The sequence below is a fragment of the Halichoeres trimaculatus genome, unplaced genomic scaffold, assembly GCF_033239565.1.
Source record: "Halichoeres trimaculatus isolate MK-OKI-2021-1 unplaced genomic scaffold, fHalTri1.1 fHalTri1_scaffold_6, whole genome shotgun sequence".
Taxonomy (NCBI): Eukaryota; Metazoa; Chordata; class Actinopteri; order Labriformes; family Labridae; genus Halichoeres; species Halichoeres trimaculatus.
In genome coordinates this window covers 34,174,784-34,195,515 of record NW_027437184.1, presented here as the reverse complement: position 1 = coordinate 34,195,515, position 20,732 = coordinate 34,174,784, and the positions used below count along the sequence as shown (strand labels likewise).

Sequence of the window (20,732 nt, the reverse complement as noted above, 5' to 3'; positions counted from 1 at the left end):
TAAACAAATAAGACTGTCACAATTAGAGTAACATATAAATACCAGTACAGGATAGACTTAGCTTTCTTTACAGTGAAAAAAAACAAACTTGTGATTATCGGTATTGGTATCGGTATCGGCCAAAAGGGGTTTCGATATATCGATACCTGATACCAGGATCAGGATCGGTGCATCCTTGTTCCAAATTGGTGAGTTAGAAAAAAAAATTAGGCTCCACACAGTGAGTGTTGGTAGTGAATTTAGCTTCTTAGACCCATGCTGTTTTTTCAGCCAGGCTGTAAATAGGTTTTTAATGCTCTAAACGTCTGTTTTTTGGCTTGTTGTGTTTGTGGGTTCTAGTCTTACTGCAACCAGCCTCAAGTGGACACTCAATGAACTGCAGCTTTTAGCACTTCTGCATCGTAAGACTGAACAATTAACCGAATTTAAACCGACATTGCAATGTAACAGAGTGCAATTTTCTGCAATTTAAAAAAAATAAAATAAGATAAAAAGTTTTATGTACACAGACCTGGAGGGGACACAGTAACTTGTGCTCTTTCTTCCTTAAAACCAGCAAAAGTCAAAATGCTGTTTTTTCTGGCAAAAATATTACACGTCTACAAGGCTTGAAGTTAAATCAATCAGTCAATATTCTTCTGTGATCGTGATAGTTAAATGAAGATATATAATTCATATCAATTCATGCTTCAATCTATTTCATTTCATCATAACATGTAGGCCTGGCCTTTATACTATAGACTGATAGAGAATGATTTATTAATTGTTTTTAGTTAAAAATGCAAAACCAAATACAAATACAATTAAATGCAAATACCCAGCTAAAGCCTGCATACATGAGACACTACCATCTGTGCTTGTTTACATCAGGATAGTAGAGTTTTAGCGTCTTGGTAGCAGCTGATAATTGAAGCTACAACCTCTGGCTCACAGCAGTTTGCTGCACTACATCCAGTGCAAAACATATGACCAACATTTCATGCCTAAAATAATAAAAACATTCATTTATTGGCTGAGTAACTCCAGTATTAACGAGACACTTTTAACCTTAGAAAGAACGTACACTGGTATCTTTGAGCTGCAGTAGGCTATACATAAGAAAGAAATATACAACAGTAAGAAATATTTGATCACTTCTGTTACAAAAAAAGAAGTTAGAAGGATTTCAACTGTTTTTAGGGACATCTTCTAAAACCACTCTAACAAAAAAGCATTTATATAAATCAGCTTTTGTCTTTTATCCTGATCTGATGTTTCTTTATTTAAAGCTCTACAAAATAAAGCTATTGTATAATTATTTGTATGACATGTTATATAGTAATGGAAGAGTTAAATCCTTTCTATGTTGATTTCCAGCCTTTTTAAAGTTTATTTCTGCGTGTACATTAAAGTAACATCCTTGAATCTGAGCACATTTTGAAAAAATACCATAATAACCATAAAAAAGAAAACAATTTTTTCCTCTTTCCTTTTTTTCCCCCACAGTGAAAAATGAAACACCGTATTAACAGGTCACCGCTCAACAGGTCACAGCATTAAATCTGGCTTTCTGTTTCTTTTTAAGTCCTTAAATGTTAATTTGCCCAACCAAGCCTTATGTCAGTTCAGCAATTTAATGGAAAAAAAAGTGGTTTCTGTCCCGGTCATATGACCTGTGTAGGTCTCCTTCAGCCTCACTAATCCGCAGACATACTGTATGTAACATACAGGTCTGAATGCTTGAGCAGATCACAGCAGTAATAAGGGAAGCAAACCTGAAATACCTAACTGAGTTAGTCCTGATAAATCCACATTAATCCTTTTATTTACTCCCACAGTCTGTGAGTCTTGGCACTCAGGGGAAACTACACAACAGCCCGTAGAGAGAAAACTGAGCAAAAAGCTGAGAGAGGAGAAGACTCCAACAGAATATGACTGAACTAATAACTACAGCTGGGCCGCGTGGGACCAGGCAACAAAGATTTTGCAGGATTTACGACAGCAAACTAACTTTTAAATTCTCTTGATGGTAAAGTTTGGAGTGTGAATAATAGATGGGATCTTTGGGAGGAAGCTGTCACGCTCTGTTGCTTCATGGATGGCCTTAATAGATCAGTTCTGAGAAACCGGAGGAGCAGGGGAGCTGAGGGAAAAAAACATTCCTTGAAACCCTTCACGAGGTTCTGACAGCTTCCAGCAAAGCAGCACAAGTTTTCAGTTTGTGTGAAGCCGTGTGCACAGCCATTCCTGTGTGCATGTGAGAGAACAGGCAGGGCGAGGCAACACCAGATAATCAGGAGAGGAGAAGAGAAGAGAGGGTGGAGGGAGGGAGGGAGAAGGAGCACAGAGAAAAGGAGATTAAAGAATGGGAAATTAAGGCAAACACTACCTTTTTTGGCGACCTCCATCTCCTCCTCGGTCCAGCGAGAAGTTTCTCCGGTTTCCCCAGCACCAGCTAAATCACAAGGAAGAGAGACAGAGCCCCATCAGCACTGACAGAGAAGAGTGAGAGATAAGGAGGGAGGGAGGGAGACAGGCAGGCAGAGAGAGTGACAGTCCTCCCTTCAGCCGTCTCCTTCTCATGGCCACTAATCTAATAATCTGTTTACATTCAGGGGCTGCCCAGACCTGCTCCCTCACTTACACTCTGACTCTGCCTCTCTCTACCTCTCTCTCCCCTTCCCCACAGCCCAGAGCAAGCCCTCCCCCTCCTCCCCCCTTCTCCTCCCTCCTCCTCCTCCTCTCTAATCCACACAGGGGAGGGCCTTGGTCAGCTGATGTAGCGCCAGACAGTGGAGGAGTTGAGAGCCCTGCCTCCTGCTTTGGGAAATGACCTTGGATGGAGACAAATAGTCAGAGGGAACAGCCAGCCCCACAAACCCCCTCCCACCACCCCCCCTCTGCTGTGACACTGCGAATATCACACACACACACACACACACACACAGGCCCCCTCCTTGCATCAGCTTGGCACAGCAGCTCTACACCCCCCTTAAATTCATAGAAGTGCAGGCGAAGTAGTGTTTGTTTGTGTGTGTGTGTGTGTGTGTGTGTGTGTGTGTGTGTAAGGGGGGTGTCTGGTGAACTCTAGCCCACTCTCCTCCATGGCACCCACTGACACTGTGTAAACATTCAGACCAATATAGCAGCAGATGTACCCTTGACATTAACAGGAGCCCCCTGCCCCCCCAGACTTACACACTCACACACACACCTGAGGATGAGGATATCAACTCTGCGTGTTTAGACGGCTCCTACCTAAAGGTCTGCGTCCACACACTCTGTTACACTCAGTCAAACAAACAGGTGGAGGTTTCCTCTTCCTGTGCTTATTATCACATGTTCTCCTCGTGACGGTTAAGGCCCCTCTGGCGTGGTCATTAATCTCGTGAGCTATGAAAACAGAAGCGGTGTCCGCCTACAGCTCAGCATCTCACCTAATGACATGCACACACACACGCATGCATGTACACTTTCCCCCATGGCTTCAAACGAGATCAAACGCTGTTTGCCCCCACTGAATCAGCAGCTTCCTAAAGCCGCCTGCTGGCCCGAGTCCAACTGGGCGAGACTGACACAGAGCCAGCTTACTTCTAAGAAGCCCCATAGCTGCGGGGGTTACGACAGTGCAGGCAAACAGACAAATTAAATCCACAATGTAGTCACTAGGGGAGATTACAGTTGACACAGTCCTATGTAAACCATGATACGTCCAGAGAGGACGGGGCCAGAGAGGTCAGCGGGTTGAGAGGATGGAAGGACACGCTGCAGATGGTTAGTTAATCACATTATGGAGCAGACCTTGCATAACTCTGACTGCTGAGCGGGCTCAACAGACAGCAGAGGGAGCAGGTGGCAGGGACGCACGGCACACTTAGAGAACGCTGAGTTAATGATACAGCTTAAGCACAGAGGACGTGGATAGGAGTACGACGAGCAGACATGACAAGTGCTGTAACAGAGCTGCTCTGCCTGAGTTCGTCTGACATCTGAAGCATCAGATGAACATCTCATAAATGTGCACGTCTTACTCAGAGACGTCAGCAGAGCTTCACTCTGTTACGTCTGTGAGCCTGCTGTGATGTGCATCTTCTGTTAAGATCAGAGGAACAACGACGCAAACAAACAGAAGTTACAGAGCGCCGTCACTTCCTCCACGCCAGTCAGTGCTGACGGTCAATAAGTCATGAAAGGGTCTAAAAATACATTTCAGCCTACTGTACGGTATTTAAGAAGCCAAGCCGGATGACCAGGGATAAGTCCTAGATTTACTACAAAATAAGCGAGCACAATGTTGCTCTTTAATAAGGAAAGTCTTCTTCTGCTCTTTATCCTCAGAGTGCTTCTAGTGTCAGGCCTGTCACTAAAGGTGTGGGGTTAACGATAGAATTATCAATGTTATCAAGTTATTTTTTACTGATATTTAATTATGTTTAAAATTATTTTGTTCCAACTGATCCAGTTTTTTGCTTTAAAACTAACTTCTGCTGTTTTATTGTCTTTCTATTTGAATAAAAGGATTTACAGAAATAAATCTGGGTCAAGATGATGCTTGACATTTTGCAGATGTTATGAATGGACTCCATCGCCATCTTCTGGCCTGAAATCTCATGCACACTGTTGTAAAGATGTGACTTTTAACCAGGCAGGTGTTTGTTTTGGAACAAATTTTCTTTGTACAAGTCAACTTTTTACCAGATACAACATGACGAGGTAAGGTATTTATCAGTACAGTTACGTTGTGCTACGGTTCGAAAAGGGATAACAAGCAAACGTTCCAAGTTTGTGCCGTACATCAGTAGCCGGCTATATGTAGCGCTATCGGCAGCCTGGTGCTACGACGTATCTGTAGGCTAACGTGACTGCAAGCAAACTGTAAGTTTGTAAGTAGTTAAGAGCCGTCCATTTGTAGCTCTGGCAGCCCGATGCTCTGACATGTCTGTAATGTGTAACATTAGTAAATCCTGGTTATGTCCTGCCAGTCATCTACTAATCAGAGCTAACGTAACCTCACTCTTCATTTTATTGATAGACTCTCAAGTTTGAACAGACCACTGCAGAATAACTGCTGACTGTGGGTTGGAATGAACATTAGCACAAACAGATTAGCTCTTTAAGCCTTTAGCTACTGCTCTATCTCTCTCCTGTTTATCTTTCTTCTGCTCTTCTGTCCTTTTACTGTCTGACAGTTAGGCTCCAGTGTCCACCATCACTACAAAATTAATCACAGAAATCGTTTTCAGCAGAGAAAACACAGATATCTTTTCTTGTCATAGACTTATAAGTGCTGTAAATCAATCTGGTCCTGCTTGACCCGATCAGGATGCCAAGTAGGAAAATTTTGAAATTACCTGTCATATTGGTGCTAATAATCTTATTCTAAAGTGTAGATTACGATCAGGCATATATCGAGAAGGGAGACTTTTTTAACATCAATAAGAAACTCCTCACAGCCTCTTTGACTTGAAGTTTACATGAGAAAAAGAAGAACAAGCTAATATTTTTACTTATTGAGTGTAGCAGATTATTCTAGTTTTTATTTTATTTTTATTTATGTTTTTATTTGTTTTATTACTACATTTCGGTCAGATTTCTATTTTATTTTATGTATTATTTATTTATTTTTTACTTGGAATTTTATTTTTTGTTAAATGCTTCTCCAATTTTAGCTGATTTTATTACGCACCTCATGTTACACAATCTCATTTTACAATATTATTTATGTAACTTTTATTCTATACTATTATTTTATTTATTTATTTATCTTACCCTCTAGTATTTTCAAGTATAATATTACTTTTAGCTCCTGTGTTTCCTCATTTTTAATACAAGATGGCGTTTCCTCAGTCCTCTTATTCTGCTCTCTGTCAGAATTTCCTTTTCATGTCTTCATGTGTTTGAGTAAGTGAGTGTGTATGTTGAATATGGTTTGGGGGGGGAGGGGGGGGTTGGGGGTCTCATGTTTTCATTTTATGTAATTTCGCAATTTCTGCTTTTTATTCCACTTATTATTTCATTTTATCTTTTTCTCATGTGAAGCACTTTGTATTACAAAATCCTGTATGAAAAGTGCTTTACAAATTAAGTTTTTACAAATTAAAACAAGTTTGATTGATTGATTGATTGATTGATAGTCCCTCAGCTTAAACCATACAGGCACTGCAAAGGTTTAGGGAGGAGTTTCATTTCTGATACCTCACTGTCCCTCAGCTCTGTGTTAGTAAGTACGGTTCTTTATCGTAAGAGGTATCAAGAAGCTCCACGGGCATCCCCACAGACATTCACCTTTGTTGGCATCCATGGAAGCTGTTGGAGTCTGTGGTTTTGCAGGCTCCTTTAAGGCCTTCTGTGGATCCTGTTTGGGGAGCTGTGGAGGATCAGGCAGGGCGGGCTCGGGGGCAGAGGGAGGAGCTTCCTCAGCTGCCACAGATGCAGCTTCATTGGCCATGGAGCGTGTGGTGATCCTTCCCTTACGGCGGCCCTGGCTGTTGGCAGTCTTCCTGCCACGCGGCGTGTTCTGCTCCTTCCCGTCCTCGTCCTCCCCACCGTCACACTTTTCTTTGTCCTTGCCAATGTCCCTGTGGTTTTTGAGTGGGAAAACACAGATTCAGAGATGGTACAGGGAGTATAGGTTTCCTTTTGACTCAGCAGTTAACTTTTTGTCCAATCTATTCCTTCACATCCAAACACACAAGAGAGACCAACAAGTTTGTTTACACCCAGGCTGGACAGATTTATTGACAATTAGCATGTTTTCTTATGCCAAAAAATCTTTCTTTAAACCACATCATCCCTAAACTATGAACTCCAGCACCAGCTTGAGTACGAGTCCTAAACTGAAAAAATATGACGTGTGATGACACAGTTTAATACAGCGGAGATGAAACTATACATAATAAAGTTATCATAGACTGAAAAGTGTTTTTCTGAAGCTTAAACAGTTTCTGCTGTCTCTCCTGTTTAGTCTAATACACGTCTGCACTGTTTCAATCTTTAATCCCGATCAATTACAAAAAGCTTTTTTTGTATGACAGAACGTTCACTGATTGACCTGAAGGGAGCAAATACAAAACGTAAACTTCATCTTAAGATGGATAAACAGTGAGAGCTGTTACACACATAGATCTGTGCAGCACATACAGAGTAACCAGGAGGAGAGAGGAATCAGCCGAAAATACTGAAGATAAATTATTTAACCACAACTTTTAACTTCTACTGTGTGTTTGGTATGAATAATGATTTCATGAGGCAAATTAAGACGTGGTTTATTTTGAGGGGATGTACCACCTCAAATCACTGTCATTTCAGACCAGTTTTTCATTTTTTAACTTTTCAGGGTTGTGAGCATTCCTTTTTTCCCCAGAAGAAACGTGGCGAATGTTTCATGCAATATAAACATTAATACACAGGTGAGGATTAATCATATGTTTTTATATTCAAAACCTGTAGGCAAGTAAAGATATATTTAATACAATGAAAAGAACTTCTTCAGTGTCAGAGGTTATTTATACCTTAGTTTTAGGGGTGTAACAGTACATGTATTGCCGAACCGCTCCATAAGGCCGTTCGGTTTGGTACAGTGCTGTATTCGAACAAGTACAGTAAGTTTACATTAGCCACTGCACATGGCTCTTTAATATTCACCTGAGTACTCATCTATGATTGGCTGAGCAGGGAAGGTGTTTTAATATTCATGAGGAAAGTGGTCTGTGAGTCGTGCTTTGCGATCATGTGCATATCATGTGGACGTGACGTCTCACGGTGAGTCAATCAGAAGATGAATATCAAAGAGCTTCCGTAGCCACAGGAGCTTGTGTCTGAATTGTACATCATGGCTGCTGCTAATGACCAACCGGAGCTTGTGCTCGTGCATGAAGTAAACCGTGCTAAAGCCCACCTCTCCAAAGCGTGCCAAAGCACGGCATGGTTGCGGTCACACTGGCCATTTGAAACGTGCTTAAGGGCAGAAGCATGCTTAAGCACGGCACGGTTTGCCAGTGTGACCGTGTCCTTAAACTCTAAAAACATCAAGTCTGATAGCACCACTGAGCCGTCTGGGAGAAAAATGAGAGATCTAAAGTTAAATTAAATTAAAGGAAGGCAGAAAGTGTGACAGAGTGAAAGGAAGAACTGGTGAAAGAACAGACAAAAGAAAGAAAATAGAAAAGAAAGAAACAAAATATGATAGAAGTGATAAAGAGAAAAAGAAAGGAGAAAATAAAGACTGAAAAAAATGAAAAATGGACTAGAGCAAAGACAAGACAAGACAAACAAAGAAAGAAAGAAAGAAAGAAAGAAAGAAAGAAAGAAAAAAAGAAAAAAAGAGAAAGCAAAGACTACAAAAAAGTACAGAAACAAGGACAGACAGATGAAAGAAAAACAAGAGATTTTCTGACTAAGTGTTGACACACCGAAGTCTCTCAGTATCTGATGACGTCCCTCACACTCAGACAGGTCCACTGGAGCCTTGATGGGACTATGTTATATTTCGAATGTGTTAAAGTCATTGTCATTAACGTGAGGACTGAATGCTAAGCTAGCTCTTTCATCTCTCTGGGTTTCCTGCTGCAGTTTGAAAAGCAGCGGTTCATCACCAGGACAGTCCTCGGTCCTGTCTCTTGTTTGTTAGTCAGAGGATTACTGCATCTGTAGCTGTGGGGCACTCCTGTACTCTGCGTGAAATAAATATTATTTAGGTTTTCAGAGTGAGCACATCTTAGAAATATGAGCATAAGGAAAATATAAAGGCAGCATTGAGAAAGGATGAGCTATGTTTGACTTATGAACCTTCTCACAGAGCTCTCCCTGACTCGTGTTGGAGGGAGACGTTTGCCTGCAGGGTCCGATGACCTGGAGTGACACCCAGACAAGATTCAACACTCACCTCGTATCCTCCTTTTCATCTTTCTCTTCCTCGTCCTTCTTTTCTTCGTCCTCTTTTTTCTCAGATTTCTCGGATTTGTCCTCTTCGTTTTTGTCCTCTGACTTGTCTTCTTGTGAGGGACGTGTGATTTGCTGGAGACAAAAAACAAACAAAACATTCAATTTTTTCTCTGTCATATGTAGAAAAATGGTCAATGTGTGTTAGAGAAAGTGATTTAGTGAGCTGTAAGTGGGCGGTGATGGAAAAAGCACGGCTAAGAATACCTTACAGCACAAAGAGATATCGGTGCCTCTAATCAGATGTAAAAACCAACCGAGGAATACATTTCAAAGGTCCTCAAACCACAAACTTTCCTTTGTGTTCTCCCAAAACCACCATGCACCAGTCTGATCTTGTTCTGCTTTGATTAAAAAAAAAACAAAAAACGACTCCTTCATGGGGCTTTTTTCCTGCCTCACAGCCGACTGTTACTACACGGCTCCTGACATTTTTACACACTTCCTGCTCCAGTTTTCCTGCCTGCTATCAAGGAACAGACGTCTTTTAATGGTATCACAGTTCTTGAATTGGCCCTGTGAGCCCAGAGGACCATCTAAAACTGCAGGGCTGAATATGGGCCAAAGAAGTCCGCTTAATTATTCAGTTTGATAGCAGACGGAGTAAGGAAGGTGAACAACGGATATGAATGCTGCAGAGCGGATCTTAGACTCACAAACTTCAAAATTCACAGCTTTGATGGACTGCAAAAGACAAGAACGCAGAGACAAAATGTTGAACCAAAGAAAACAAGGGAAAGATCGATCTATTACATGATCCCCAGGCTTTCCTGCATGTGCCAAATTTGAAGAGACCAAAACAAAATCTACTTAATGCTTCCTCATTTGTTGTCATCACTCACAGAGAGAAAAGGTCTGACAGAGAGACTCATTACAAACTTCATATCACTCTGCCACATGTCAACATGAAACCCAGGGCAGGAGGACAGTCTCATCTGAAAATGAGGGTTGAGTTTAGAGGGATATCTCGTACGTATGGAGTGAAGTCACTGTTGAGAGCTGATCTTGAGTGAAAGGTCTGATACAGCGATCGGGGACACAGCAACATTCTTTTTCATCAGTGCAGGCGCAGTAACCACAGAAAGCGTCCTTCTGCCTGCTCCATGAAAGTGCTGTGCTGGAACAAGTCTGGCTATGCCAAGCCAAACATCCCATGCTGGTACCAGATGGGGCCAAGGAATGTGCTCCACTCAACGGTGAAGGCGAAAGATACAGACTGAGGCAAAGAGAGACAAGACAGGGGTATGAGAAAAGAAAAACAGGGCTGTGGTCGTCTGTTTTTTTTTTTTACAGCATCGTGGTTTTGCTCACAAGGGGTCTGGCTGCCGTATCGTGCAGGGGAAGCTAGCTCTGCGTTCAGTGGCATGGGTGCTCTGGCTCATTTTAATAAAAGAGTCATTAATCGAGGGGATTTTGCCTTTAAGGAGTGGAACTGCATGACCAGCAGAATCAAATCAGTGGTATTTGGAAGAATGTGATGCTATCGTAACTGTACCCCAGATACAGTTCAGTGCAAAGGCCGTCATTCATAACCCTTAATTTAACCGCACCAAAAATCCTGAAACGCTGAAAATTCAGATTCACGGGCTGACGTCAGAGTTTGATGCTCACAAGTTAAATCTGGGAGTGTCACACAGCAGGCTAGCTGTATACTATTTAAAATTAGATTCAAGACTTTTAAAGGCTCTGTGACGACCATCTGTTTGGCATTGATTGCAGTGATACCTTTGGCCAGACTGAAAAGTGTTTTTCCTGGATAAAGACTCCGTTTCCCATGAGCACCATCACCCACTGTTGTAAAGACGTGACTCTTACCAAAGTGTGTTTGTTTTAGAAAGTAGATCTCCTTTTTAACTCTATTTTTCTTTGTAAAAGACAACTTTTCCCAGGATGCAAGGCGACAAGGTAATGTGTTTATCTGTTGTTTGAAAGGTGACAACAGTCGAACTTTGTAAACTCAGTTTGTAGTTAAGTGTACAGACGGTGAACAGACTATGTGCCCGATGCTCTGAGAAGTGTCTGTGACGTAAAACATGCAGTGAATCCTGGTTATGTCCTGCCAGTCATCTACCAATCAGAGCTAACGTAACCTCACTCTTCATTTTATTGACAGACTCACAAGTTTGAACAGACCACTGCAGAATAACTGCTGACTGTGGGTTGGGATCAACATTAGCACAAACAGTTTAGCCCCTGTGTTAGCCTTTAGCTCGTGCTCTATCACTCTCCTGTTTATCTTTCTTTTGTTCTCTTCTGTCCTTTTCAGTTCGACAGTCCTGCTCCAGTCCATCACTACAAAAGAAAAAATCCCTTCCTTCAAGAAAAAAAACAGATCTTGCATCTCAATGCTTAAACTTTGTCAGCCAGTGTTTTCTGGTCCACGTGCCATAAATAGTTTTATGTTCTTCTGGGAGAAAACCTGAGCAGTCCACAAACAGTGAGAATTAGCATTTAGAAATAACCAAATTTGAGAGAAGAGTGGACACTACAGTGGACAAATAAAACCTGATCCATGGTCAATGACCTTACTTTATTTGGACTCACATTCCAGGATGACGGAGGTTTTTTTTCTTGACTCATACGAGCTGCATTTCCACCAAGCAAAGCGGTTTGGTTTGTCTTGGTACAGCGCACATTTTGTGGGGTTTCCACTGACTTATCCCAGAACAGATGCCCGAATAACTGAGACGAGCCGTCCCACTTTTTAGGACCCTTCCCTAGGGGTGCCAGACTGGACCAATCGGCTCTTGGAAGGTGGAGCTACAACACTGCAGACCGCTGATTGGTCAAAAGAATCATCACTTACCCTCGACAGTGGCTGTATTTCTCCTGGTGGCACACAGACTTCTCTGAAACAAAGCTTGATTGAACTTTATAACAAAGAGCTACATGCCAACCACAGAGAGGACGAAATGCTACATGTCTTCCATCTATGCTCTTTGTTTACTGCGTCACGTTTTTCTTTTTCGTCATGCTATTATTTACAAACTGCGGCTCCGACTTACACACCCCCTACCACGAGAGGGAAGTTTGCTGTGGAAACGCAAACAGGATCAGGCTTAACTGTACCAAACCGTCCCAAACCGTACTGAACCAAACTGGACTGCTTGGTGGAAACGTAGCTTTACAAAACTGGAAAGACATTTTTTTTTACCTAAACAATTGTTGCTGTACTGTTGAATGTCCCTGTTGGCTCCAAATAAAGAGACGATTCAAAGAAATAAATGAATAAATAAACGAAATAACTAAACTTTGCACTGACAATCTCATTCTAAATCAAGGATCATGAACTGGCACATCTATAAAAGTGAGACTATTGAATCCATCCTTCCTCTACCACTTATCCTGTTTAGGGTTGTGGGTGCCTCAAGTCTATCCCGTCTGTCTTAGGGCAAGGGGTGGGGTACATCCTGGACTGGTCTCCAGTCAGTCAACCTGATGAGCATGTTTTTGGACTGTAGGAAGAAGCCAGAGACCATGCTAACTCCACAAAGAAAGACCCACCCTCCCTGAATCGGGATTCGAACTGATGACCTTGTTGCTATGAGGCAGCAGCGCTAACCCCTGAACCACTGTGTGTCCTGACAATATCAAGATCACTTCTTGAGCCCTCACAGGGCCTTCAAAGACTTTTTGTGGCCCAAATAAAATCAAGACAATCATTATAATAAAACAAAGACCCTGCAATTTTAAATAGTCAGGAACAAAAGAACACATTTCTACTTTAAAGTTTCAGATCTAAAGTAATAGATATGAACTCTTTAATACAAACACAGCCTACAAATACTTTTGCTAATGTGCCAGCTACCACTAAGCAGTAATATTACTCAAAATGTGACATGATATGCAAACGTTCCTCACTAGCCTAAAAGTTTCAGGGCTTTTAAAATGTTATTTGGGAGTTGAGCCCAAGCAGCTGCAATCCCTGCTCTGCTGATGGCTCAGAGCGTATCCGTCAGCAAAGGGAAAATGAGGTGCTTCCCTGGCTGCAAAGGTTGACTTGGGTTGAGCTGACTTCCTCTTTTCAAATTTTAATGGAGAGACACAAGACGAGCTCCGAGCCTCAGTGTGGTCTGCAGCACAGTGTGGTGATACAGACGTTGTTTGGTGCTCCGAGGAAAGCCCTGCAGAGTGACAGCTCTGACTGCACGGTGACGTATGCAGAAGATACAGTTTCACACTCACTTCCTGCCTCCAGTGAAGAGGGTTTGAGGGAGTTGTTGAGGAGGACACTCTTCTGTTTTGGGGGTTGTTTTAGTTTTACATGATGTACTGGTTGGTGAACACAGCCCGTGTTTGATTTGGAGCCGGTCAGAGAGCGATGGCAGTCCCGCCTGTCCTCCCACACGGTGTAAAGAGCCTCACACATGTTCTCCAGGAGCCTACGAGGCCCTGTGGTTCTGTGGCTCTTCAGTGTTTTTCAGATGAAGCTTTTTGCCTGACCTGGCTTGAATATTTTAAGAGTTTTAATTTCTCCTCTCTTTTGCTGATTCACGAGAGCTGTTTGATTTAGGAAATGACAGAGCCACAAGTCAATCTTCCTTTTCCTACCACAGGACTGGGGCCAGCAAAGGAATCTCTCACTCTGGCTTCTCGCGGAGCAAGAGAGGAAATTAAAAGTCTGCTCCGTTATTATGATGCAGAAACTGTTCTGAAGCGTCTCATTACAGCTACTGCTCCTAACAAAATAACTTTGAAGTGTGGTCTCATGACCCGCATTCAGCTGAAATACAGGAAAGAACAGGAAGCAGATGTTAAGATCAGTTTATCAGCATCGATCCAAGAGGTGGAAGAAGCTTTGCTTTACATCTAAAAAGATAAAACCACCATCAGTGAGACAGACACATTAACTCTAAAAGCTCTTGTTGGAACATTTTCTGTCAAAAAAGCCTGGACAAAAAAAACAGGGCGAAAATTTACAGCATTGGCCACAGTTACCGTGGTAACTGTGAGCTCTGCAGCAGAAAAGTGAAGCTATAAACCAATGAGATCAAGTGAGCTGCTGGATTAACTTTCTGCCACTTCACAAAGACCTTTCTTTGTGATGTGTTCACACACTTCTCTCTTTTTCAGTTCGATAATGTGTCTCTGTGTTAGTTTTACCAAAAGTATTTAAAACACTTCATCAAGCAGTTGCCATAACATTTGACACTGTTTGACTTGTAAAAAGGTTGGAATAATGTTACAAACACATCACCTGGACATCTGCTGAGGAAAGTGTGAAGTGGGCTGAGGTCACTGGAGTTTTTTGTTTAGCATAAAATGAAACCAGAATGCAGGGACCGTTGTGCTAAAAACCTCTTTCCATTCTGCAGCAACAGCAGCTGAACATGATTCCTGCCTTTGATCCTCAGCAGCGTTTTGTTTGGGTGTCCTCAAATGACCAGAAACAGATGAAGAGGTGGACTGCCGACTTCTGGCCTGGGTCAAGAGCCAGAACGTCTCCTTTGGAAAGAAATCTGAAATGTTTTGCTGAGTGGTCAGCTGAAGGTCCTACAGGTTTGAAAACTGATCAGAACAAACATGTCTCAGACTGGATCAGTGGTTGACTAACATCAGTTTATTAACAGCTGATGAGGATAATTAAAGAGCAGAATTTATAGCGTTTGTTGATTCAATCATTATATAATACAGCGATGCTTTGACTTACAAGCTCAATTTGTTCTGTGACCCAGCTCATAACTCAAATTATTCACATGTCAAATCATTTTTTCCCATTGAAATGAATTGAAACACTATTAGTCTGTTCCGGACCCCTTAATAACATCTCATTTCCTTTTGGTGTATGTATTAAATAAAAAAAGTGTACTTGAAGACAACTTGAAGATGCTGGTGGAGGTGAAAGATTTGCAGATTTTTGCCATTTTCACCAATCTCCTCACTTTCATCTACAGCTGTTTTCCATAAAAACCTGACCAATGAGCTCTGTTTCATCCTGCTTGTCGCAAAGCTTCTGAAATTAATTAGGCAAGAGTCATTAAACAGTGCCATCGCACATCATTGCAACTTTTTATAGTTGTTTCTTTTGAATAAAGTCTAAAGGTTTTGCAAAATAACTGCTGCAAACTGCAAAATTTGAGTTCTACATTGATGCGTCCACTCAGAGCCAACTGCTATAGGTGAGCAAGTGAGATGCGGGATGCTGGGGGGATGTTGTGGCGTCCACTTTGGGGCTCACTGCACTGGCGGTGGGGAATCTGAAGCACTCAACTCCACCAAGAGAGGGTTTGTATCTTGAAGACCTTGCTATTTAGTTGGGACACTCATAAGTCGAGGTTCCACTGTGTTTAAAGCTCCATGCAACTAACAAACTACTATTCATGGTATTCATGGTTACCTTAACTACACCCAAAAAACTGAAATCTTGTCCATCGACATGCACCGATCGATTGGTGCCATTATCCTTGATTTTGGGGAATCAGTGATCGGCTCATCCTTACAAATGAAACTGATCTTATATACCTCTGGGAAAGTCTAACAGCCAGCCACTGTTGCTTTTTGCTCTGAGACCTAAATTTAAGACACTTTAATGGTTGTTTAAGTTAAAACATAAAGATTCTTTTGTTTTACAGGTATTGTTCAATGATATTCAATAAAATAAGACTGGAATATTAAAGGTATATGCTGTCAGTTACAAAAAAAATAAAAATCAGTATCGGCAGGTCAGGCTTTTTGAAGATCCGTGATTGGCCAGAAAATTGTGATCGGTGCACCCCTACTTGTCCAGTGTTTTCGCGGTATTTTTCAGTAAAAATGTCTTTTTAGACTTAATATGAGCCACATCCACCTGGTGAATGGTCCAGAAAAAACATATCTTGTTTCAAGTTATTTAAAGACAAAATATCCATCTGACCTGCATGTTACGAGTTTAAAAAAATCCACCAATGGAACAAGAGGAAAGTTACTTGTATTAGACATAATTCTAGTTTTAAGCAAATTTTCTTGTAAATTTTTCTTATTCTGTCGCAGAATTTTTGAACTATCTTCCAGCAATTCAGCCCCCATTTATGTCTTTTAACAATTTGAAACAAGACATTTTTCTAGACTGATAAGTTAAAAGTGGTTCATATTGAGTTAAATAAGACATTTTAACTTAAAATTAGAGCCTGACCGATTAATTGGTCGGGCTGATTAATCAGGCCGATTATGCCTGTCACCGATTAATCAACATCGGCCAAAACGTAGCTGATTTAAAAAAATTTTTGCTCCACGGAGATTCTGTCACTCCTGCTCATCTGTGTCTGTGTGTTGGGCTGCACACTGCCCGAGTGCCCGCCCCCTCCGTCCAGCCATTATGTAATGGAAGACTTAAGAACGGCGTTTTAACGTCGAGTTAGTTGCTTTTTTGAGAGATAAACAGAGATAAATGGTACTGTTATTTCACACATCCACCATTATCTAATGTAAGACTATAATACAGCGTTTTAACGTTGTGTCAGTTGCTCTTTGTGTGTTTACAGTTTGACTTTTTTTTCTACCTACTGTGTTTGAAGTTTGACTTCTTTAATTTAATAGTGTTCTGTCTCTGTCTTGAATCATATGGGTGTTATAATAATTTGTGTTCATATGCAATATATATCCTGTGTATATCAATGAATTTATTGTATATTTATCAGCTGATAAAATAGATATCGGTTGATATCGGCTTTTTTTTTTGCCCCCAGTATCGGCATCGGTCCCAATATCCCATATCAGTCAGGCTCTACTTAAAATAGGACAAAAATACTTGATAAGAGTTCAATTTATTTGTAGTCTATTACTATGCTTTTAATGGATTTTAATTTAACTTTGAAAAAAAAACAATTCAAAATAAGTTGTACTCTAAGTTTAAGATCATGACTGATTTTTAAGTCAGAAGCAATAATAAAGGACTCTTTTCAAACACTGAACCAAAGTTTATAATGAACACCAGCTGTTGGTGTCTTAGATTGGATCTGCTGTCACATGGGAACAGAAAAAAACTGTTAGATGGGGTTTTAAACATTCAACTGCCTGCACTGTCTGCAGACATCCTTTTTTATTTCATCAGTGCAGGTTCAACCAACGGCGGATATTACAACATGCAACCAATTAATCAGCTTGATCGATTAATCAATCCATCACAGAGACTCTGGGAAGTGCATTACGTTTAGTAGATATGTTAATGAGCGTTAAGATAATCCTGTATTGAAATGTGCCTCAGTGTAAAGGAACTTTAACTTAAATCACAGAGTATGAGTCAGTTGGAAATGATGCTGTTTTTTTGCAGACTTGTGTTTTCTTTGGGTGGAGCTCAGAGCTGGCAGATAAATATGAATGCTGTGTTTTCAAAGATTGAGAAGAGACAAGGACAGGAAGAAAAGACTTCAGGGAACTTTTTACGTCTGAAAACATCCAATAACTGCTGCAGACGGAGGGAGAGAGCAGCCTGTGTGCGTTTTCAGCTGTGTGCAGACTCTGTGCTCTGAGTTGATTGTTGTCTTTATGAGTTTTTCATGAGTGTTTAAAAGCCAAGTCAAATATTCATTTAGAGCAGATTCAGTCGACACCGCGGCACATTCTGCAAAGTTTGAAGAACCGCCTTAACCCCTTCAAAGAGTCAATTCTGCGATAAATCAGAACATTAACACTAATTTCTGCGTGTCCTCTTGGCTTTTATCCAGTTTTACATGCATTCCACACAGCCTCAGTCTGACACTCACTTTAAAACCATGTCTGCACAAGTCCAGAAAAACTACCTGAAAACAGCTGAGTGTGAGCGCCTTCAACACTCCAGTCATGACGAAGTCAAAGAAGCCAAACGTCTAAGCAACACAAAGTACAACACAAGCGAGAAGCAAGAAGCCAGAGGAGAAATAAACTGAGCGAGCGTGGATTCAACGGCTTAAACTGCCGGGACAAGCGAGCGACATACCTGCAAGCTCATTTGCTGGTCATAAAAACGCGTTTGCTCTGCTGTGAGCCACAGCTTACTGGTGTTGGAAATGTGAGTTTACCCTCCGGTACTTCCATAGCAGTGGTAACGGTAGCAGGAGAGGGGCAGGACAGCACCATAGCAGAGCTCCTTAGAAGGGCTGCCGGGCCACGGCACGGCCGCACATATTCCGGGAAAGCGTGTCATCAGGCCGCTTAAGCCGCCCAAAGAATTGTCCATCTCACATGCACGCACTAATCTATGCAGGGTCACCCAAGGTAATCCCTGCGAGCACTCCTCTTTGATTGGCACTCGCAGCAGCACAGAGAGTTTTTTGGGCCTGTCAGATGGCCGGACTGTACCATCTCAGCTTTTTCAGAGGGGGGGACTTTTCTATCTCTCCCTAACTCACTCAAGCCCTCAGAGGAGCAGCACAGAGAGGAAATGGAAAATGAAAAAAAAAACAACACACACTCAGCGGATAAGCTGCCAGCGCTGACTCGGTCTCACTGAGGTTTTTTTTTTTTTCTTAGTTTCACTCACTCGCCCTACATTCCTCTGCTGTTGCTGGTGCTCACTCAGTCCTCCTCCTTCTCTCCTCCTCTCTAATGACTCACTACAATCTCTCGCTCTGCTGTTGCTCAGTCACACCAGCAGCTTCAGATGCTACAAAAACATTTCTCTCCTCCAAACCAGATTCAAAACATGGGTTGTGAAGTGGAGCAGATGTCAGTCTGATAACAAGCTCCAGAGAGTGACTGTGCCATCCTGTGTGGAGACATGACTGTACGAGGCTGAGCTCAGGCTGAGCTTTGGTTATGGAGAGAAAAAAAAATCAGAATTTTTGAATTCACAATTCAGGAACTTTATTCATCATGCCGTCAAATCTGAATAACAGAAATAATCAGGCCGTGGGAATAGATCCAGTTGTGCAAGTTCACACTAAAAGTGAGCTCGAAGTCCACATCCTTCAGACTGAAGTGAACCAGTTCACAGCCAGACCTTGTTGAATTAACTTTGAAACACTTTAATTCTTTTTCAGTCAGATCCTCCAACACTTCAATCCCTGATCATTTCCTAAACAAAAGGAATTACTGTTTTTACCACAGAGTCATGGATTCATGATGAGTTTACACATCAATAACGGGGGTCTATAACCTTTACCACCAAAGGAGCCATTTTGCTTCATTTCACCTGGATTATATTCATTCTGGAGCCGCAGAATCTATTTTCCTAGAGAAGGGCGAGTACTGGGCCGATTAATGTCTTGGGACAGTTCTCGACCGTCACTTGAGCTTCTCTGACAACACAGATTTTATTTTTATTTTTAAGAAATGCTCACAGCAACTTGGTCTTCTCAGAAAATTAAGCTGTCTTGGAGTCAGTCCGCAGATTCTACAGCTTGTGTACTCAACTCACATTAAGAGCATCTTGTCTTTCCACCTCTGTGCTTGGTTTGGTCACTTGAGCTGCAAGTGTAAGGGCAAGTTAAACAAAATACTGTATTTCCTGCACTATAAGGCGCACCTAAAAGCCTTCAATTTTCTCAAAAGCCGATGATGCGCCTTATATATGGATCAATATTGATGAATCATGGCTACCATGTTCAGGGGGCGTCACCTAAGTAACAGCGGTAAGACCCTGTAAAGAGGAATTCTGCTAAGTGCTAATGTTAGCTTGCAGGCTGGCCTTGGCTTCTTCTCTTGTTTATTGTTAGAGCAATACAGCACGCACTAATCAAAATTAGCCAAAATGTAGCTGATTATTAAAAATTTTGCTCCACAGAGATTCTGTCACTCCTTCTCCTGTGTGTTTGTGTGTTGGGCTGCACACTGCCTGAGTGCCCGCCCCCTTCGTCCACCATTATGTAACGTAAGACTATAGAGTGACGTTTTAACATCCTGTTAGTTGCTTTTTTTTAGAGATAAACAGAGATAAATGGTACTGTTAATTCATACGTCCACCATTATCTAATGTAAGACTATAATAGAGCGTTTTAACGTTGTTTAAGTTGCTCATTGTGTCATTACATTTGTAATTTTTTTATACTTACTGTGTTTAAAGTTTGACTTATTTATTTAAGGTGTTTACAGTTTGACTTTTTTATTTATTATTGCGTTTACAGCTTGTTTTTATTTATCATTGGTTTACACTACAGTTCTTCTGTTGACAGTTTTTTAATTCAAGTTTCTTGTTTTAATTTAATAGTGTTCTGTCTCTGTCTTGAATTATATAGGTATTATAATGATTTGAGATTATATACAGTATATATCCGGTGTATATCAATGAATTTATTATATATATATCAGCCGATATATTGAATACCGGCCGAAATATTGGATATCGGCTTTTTTTTGCCCCCAGTATCGGTATCAGCATCAGCCCCAAAAATCCCATATCGGTCGGGCTCTAGTTGTTAGCACCCAATCCTAGCCTCACAGGCGGAGCTGAGTGCCTGTCGGGTGCTGTAAATCTGACTTGGTTCTTCTCAGAACCCCTCGTAGTGTTCAGTCTCGAGTTAACAATGCTCACGAGTCACAAACTGAAACTGAGCCGTTTGGTTCAGCGTGTACCGAAACATGAGCGCAGTAAAAAGAAGAGTTCTTTGAAGCTCCATCTGAGCGTAAATCTTTGATAAATGGAGTTTTTCAACACTGAATTTCTTTATTCAGTTTTAACTGCCTTAAAATACAACGTCCTTTTCTTTTGATGCGGAGGCGACTCTTGAAAACACGGCTCCTCGTAAATCTCACGGTGTGGGCTGATGCATAGTCCAGTGTACTGAACAAGACAGCGCCCAAATTTACCAGATTGATATTGTCTTTGAACAGCTCTACCTGTGACTTTATAGATCTGTACTGCGATGTCCATGACTCCAACTTTCTCAGCTCAAACTCCATTACAGCATCTACTCCTCACA

At 41.4% G+C, this 20,732-nt stretch overlaps 1 protein-coding gene across 5 annotated transcripts in view; it reads right to left on the bottom strand.

Moving 5' to 3' along the window:
* The window catches only part of ncor1 (nuclear receptor corepressor 1), a 101,528-nt gene that overhangs the window by 38,637 nt on the left and 42,159 nt on the right, over positions 1 to 20,732 (bottom strand). For all 5 annotated transcript variants that reach the window (XM_074673118.1, XM_074673115.1, XM_074673119.1 and 2 more), the window contains exons 15-17: positions 8,864 to 8,994; positions 6,265 to 6,557; positions 2,369 to 2,434 (exon numbers count right to left, since the gene is read on the bottom strand). In XM_074673118.1, the coding sequence (XP_074529219.1) occupies positions 2,369 to 2,434; positions 6,265 to 6,557; positions 8,864 to 8,994 (490 nt within the window). The remainder of the gene's footprint in view (positions 1 to 2,368; positions 2,435 to 6,264; positions 6,558 to 8,863; positions 8,995 to 20,732) is intronic.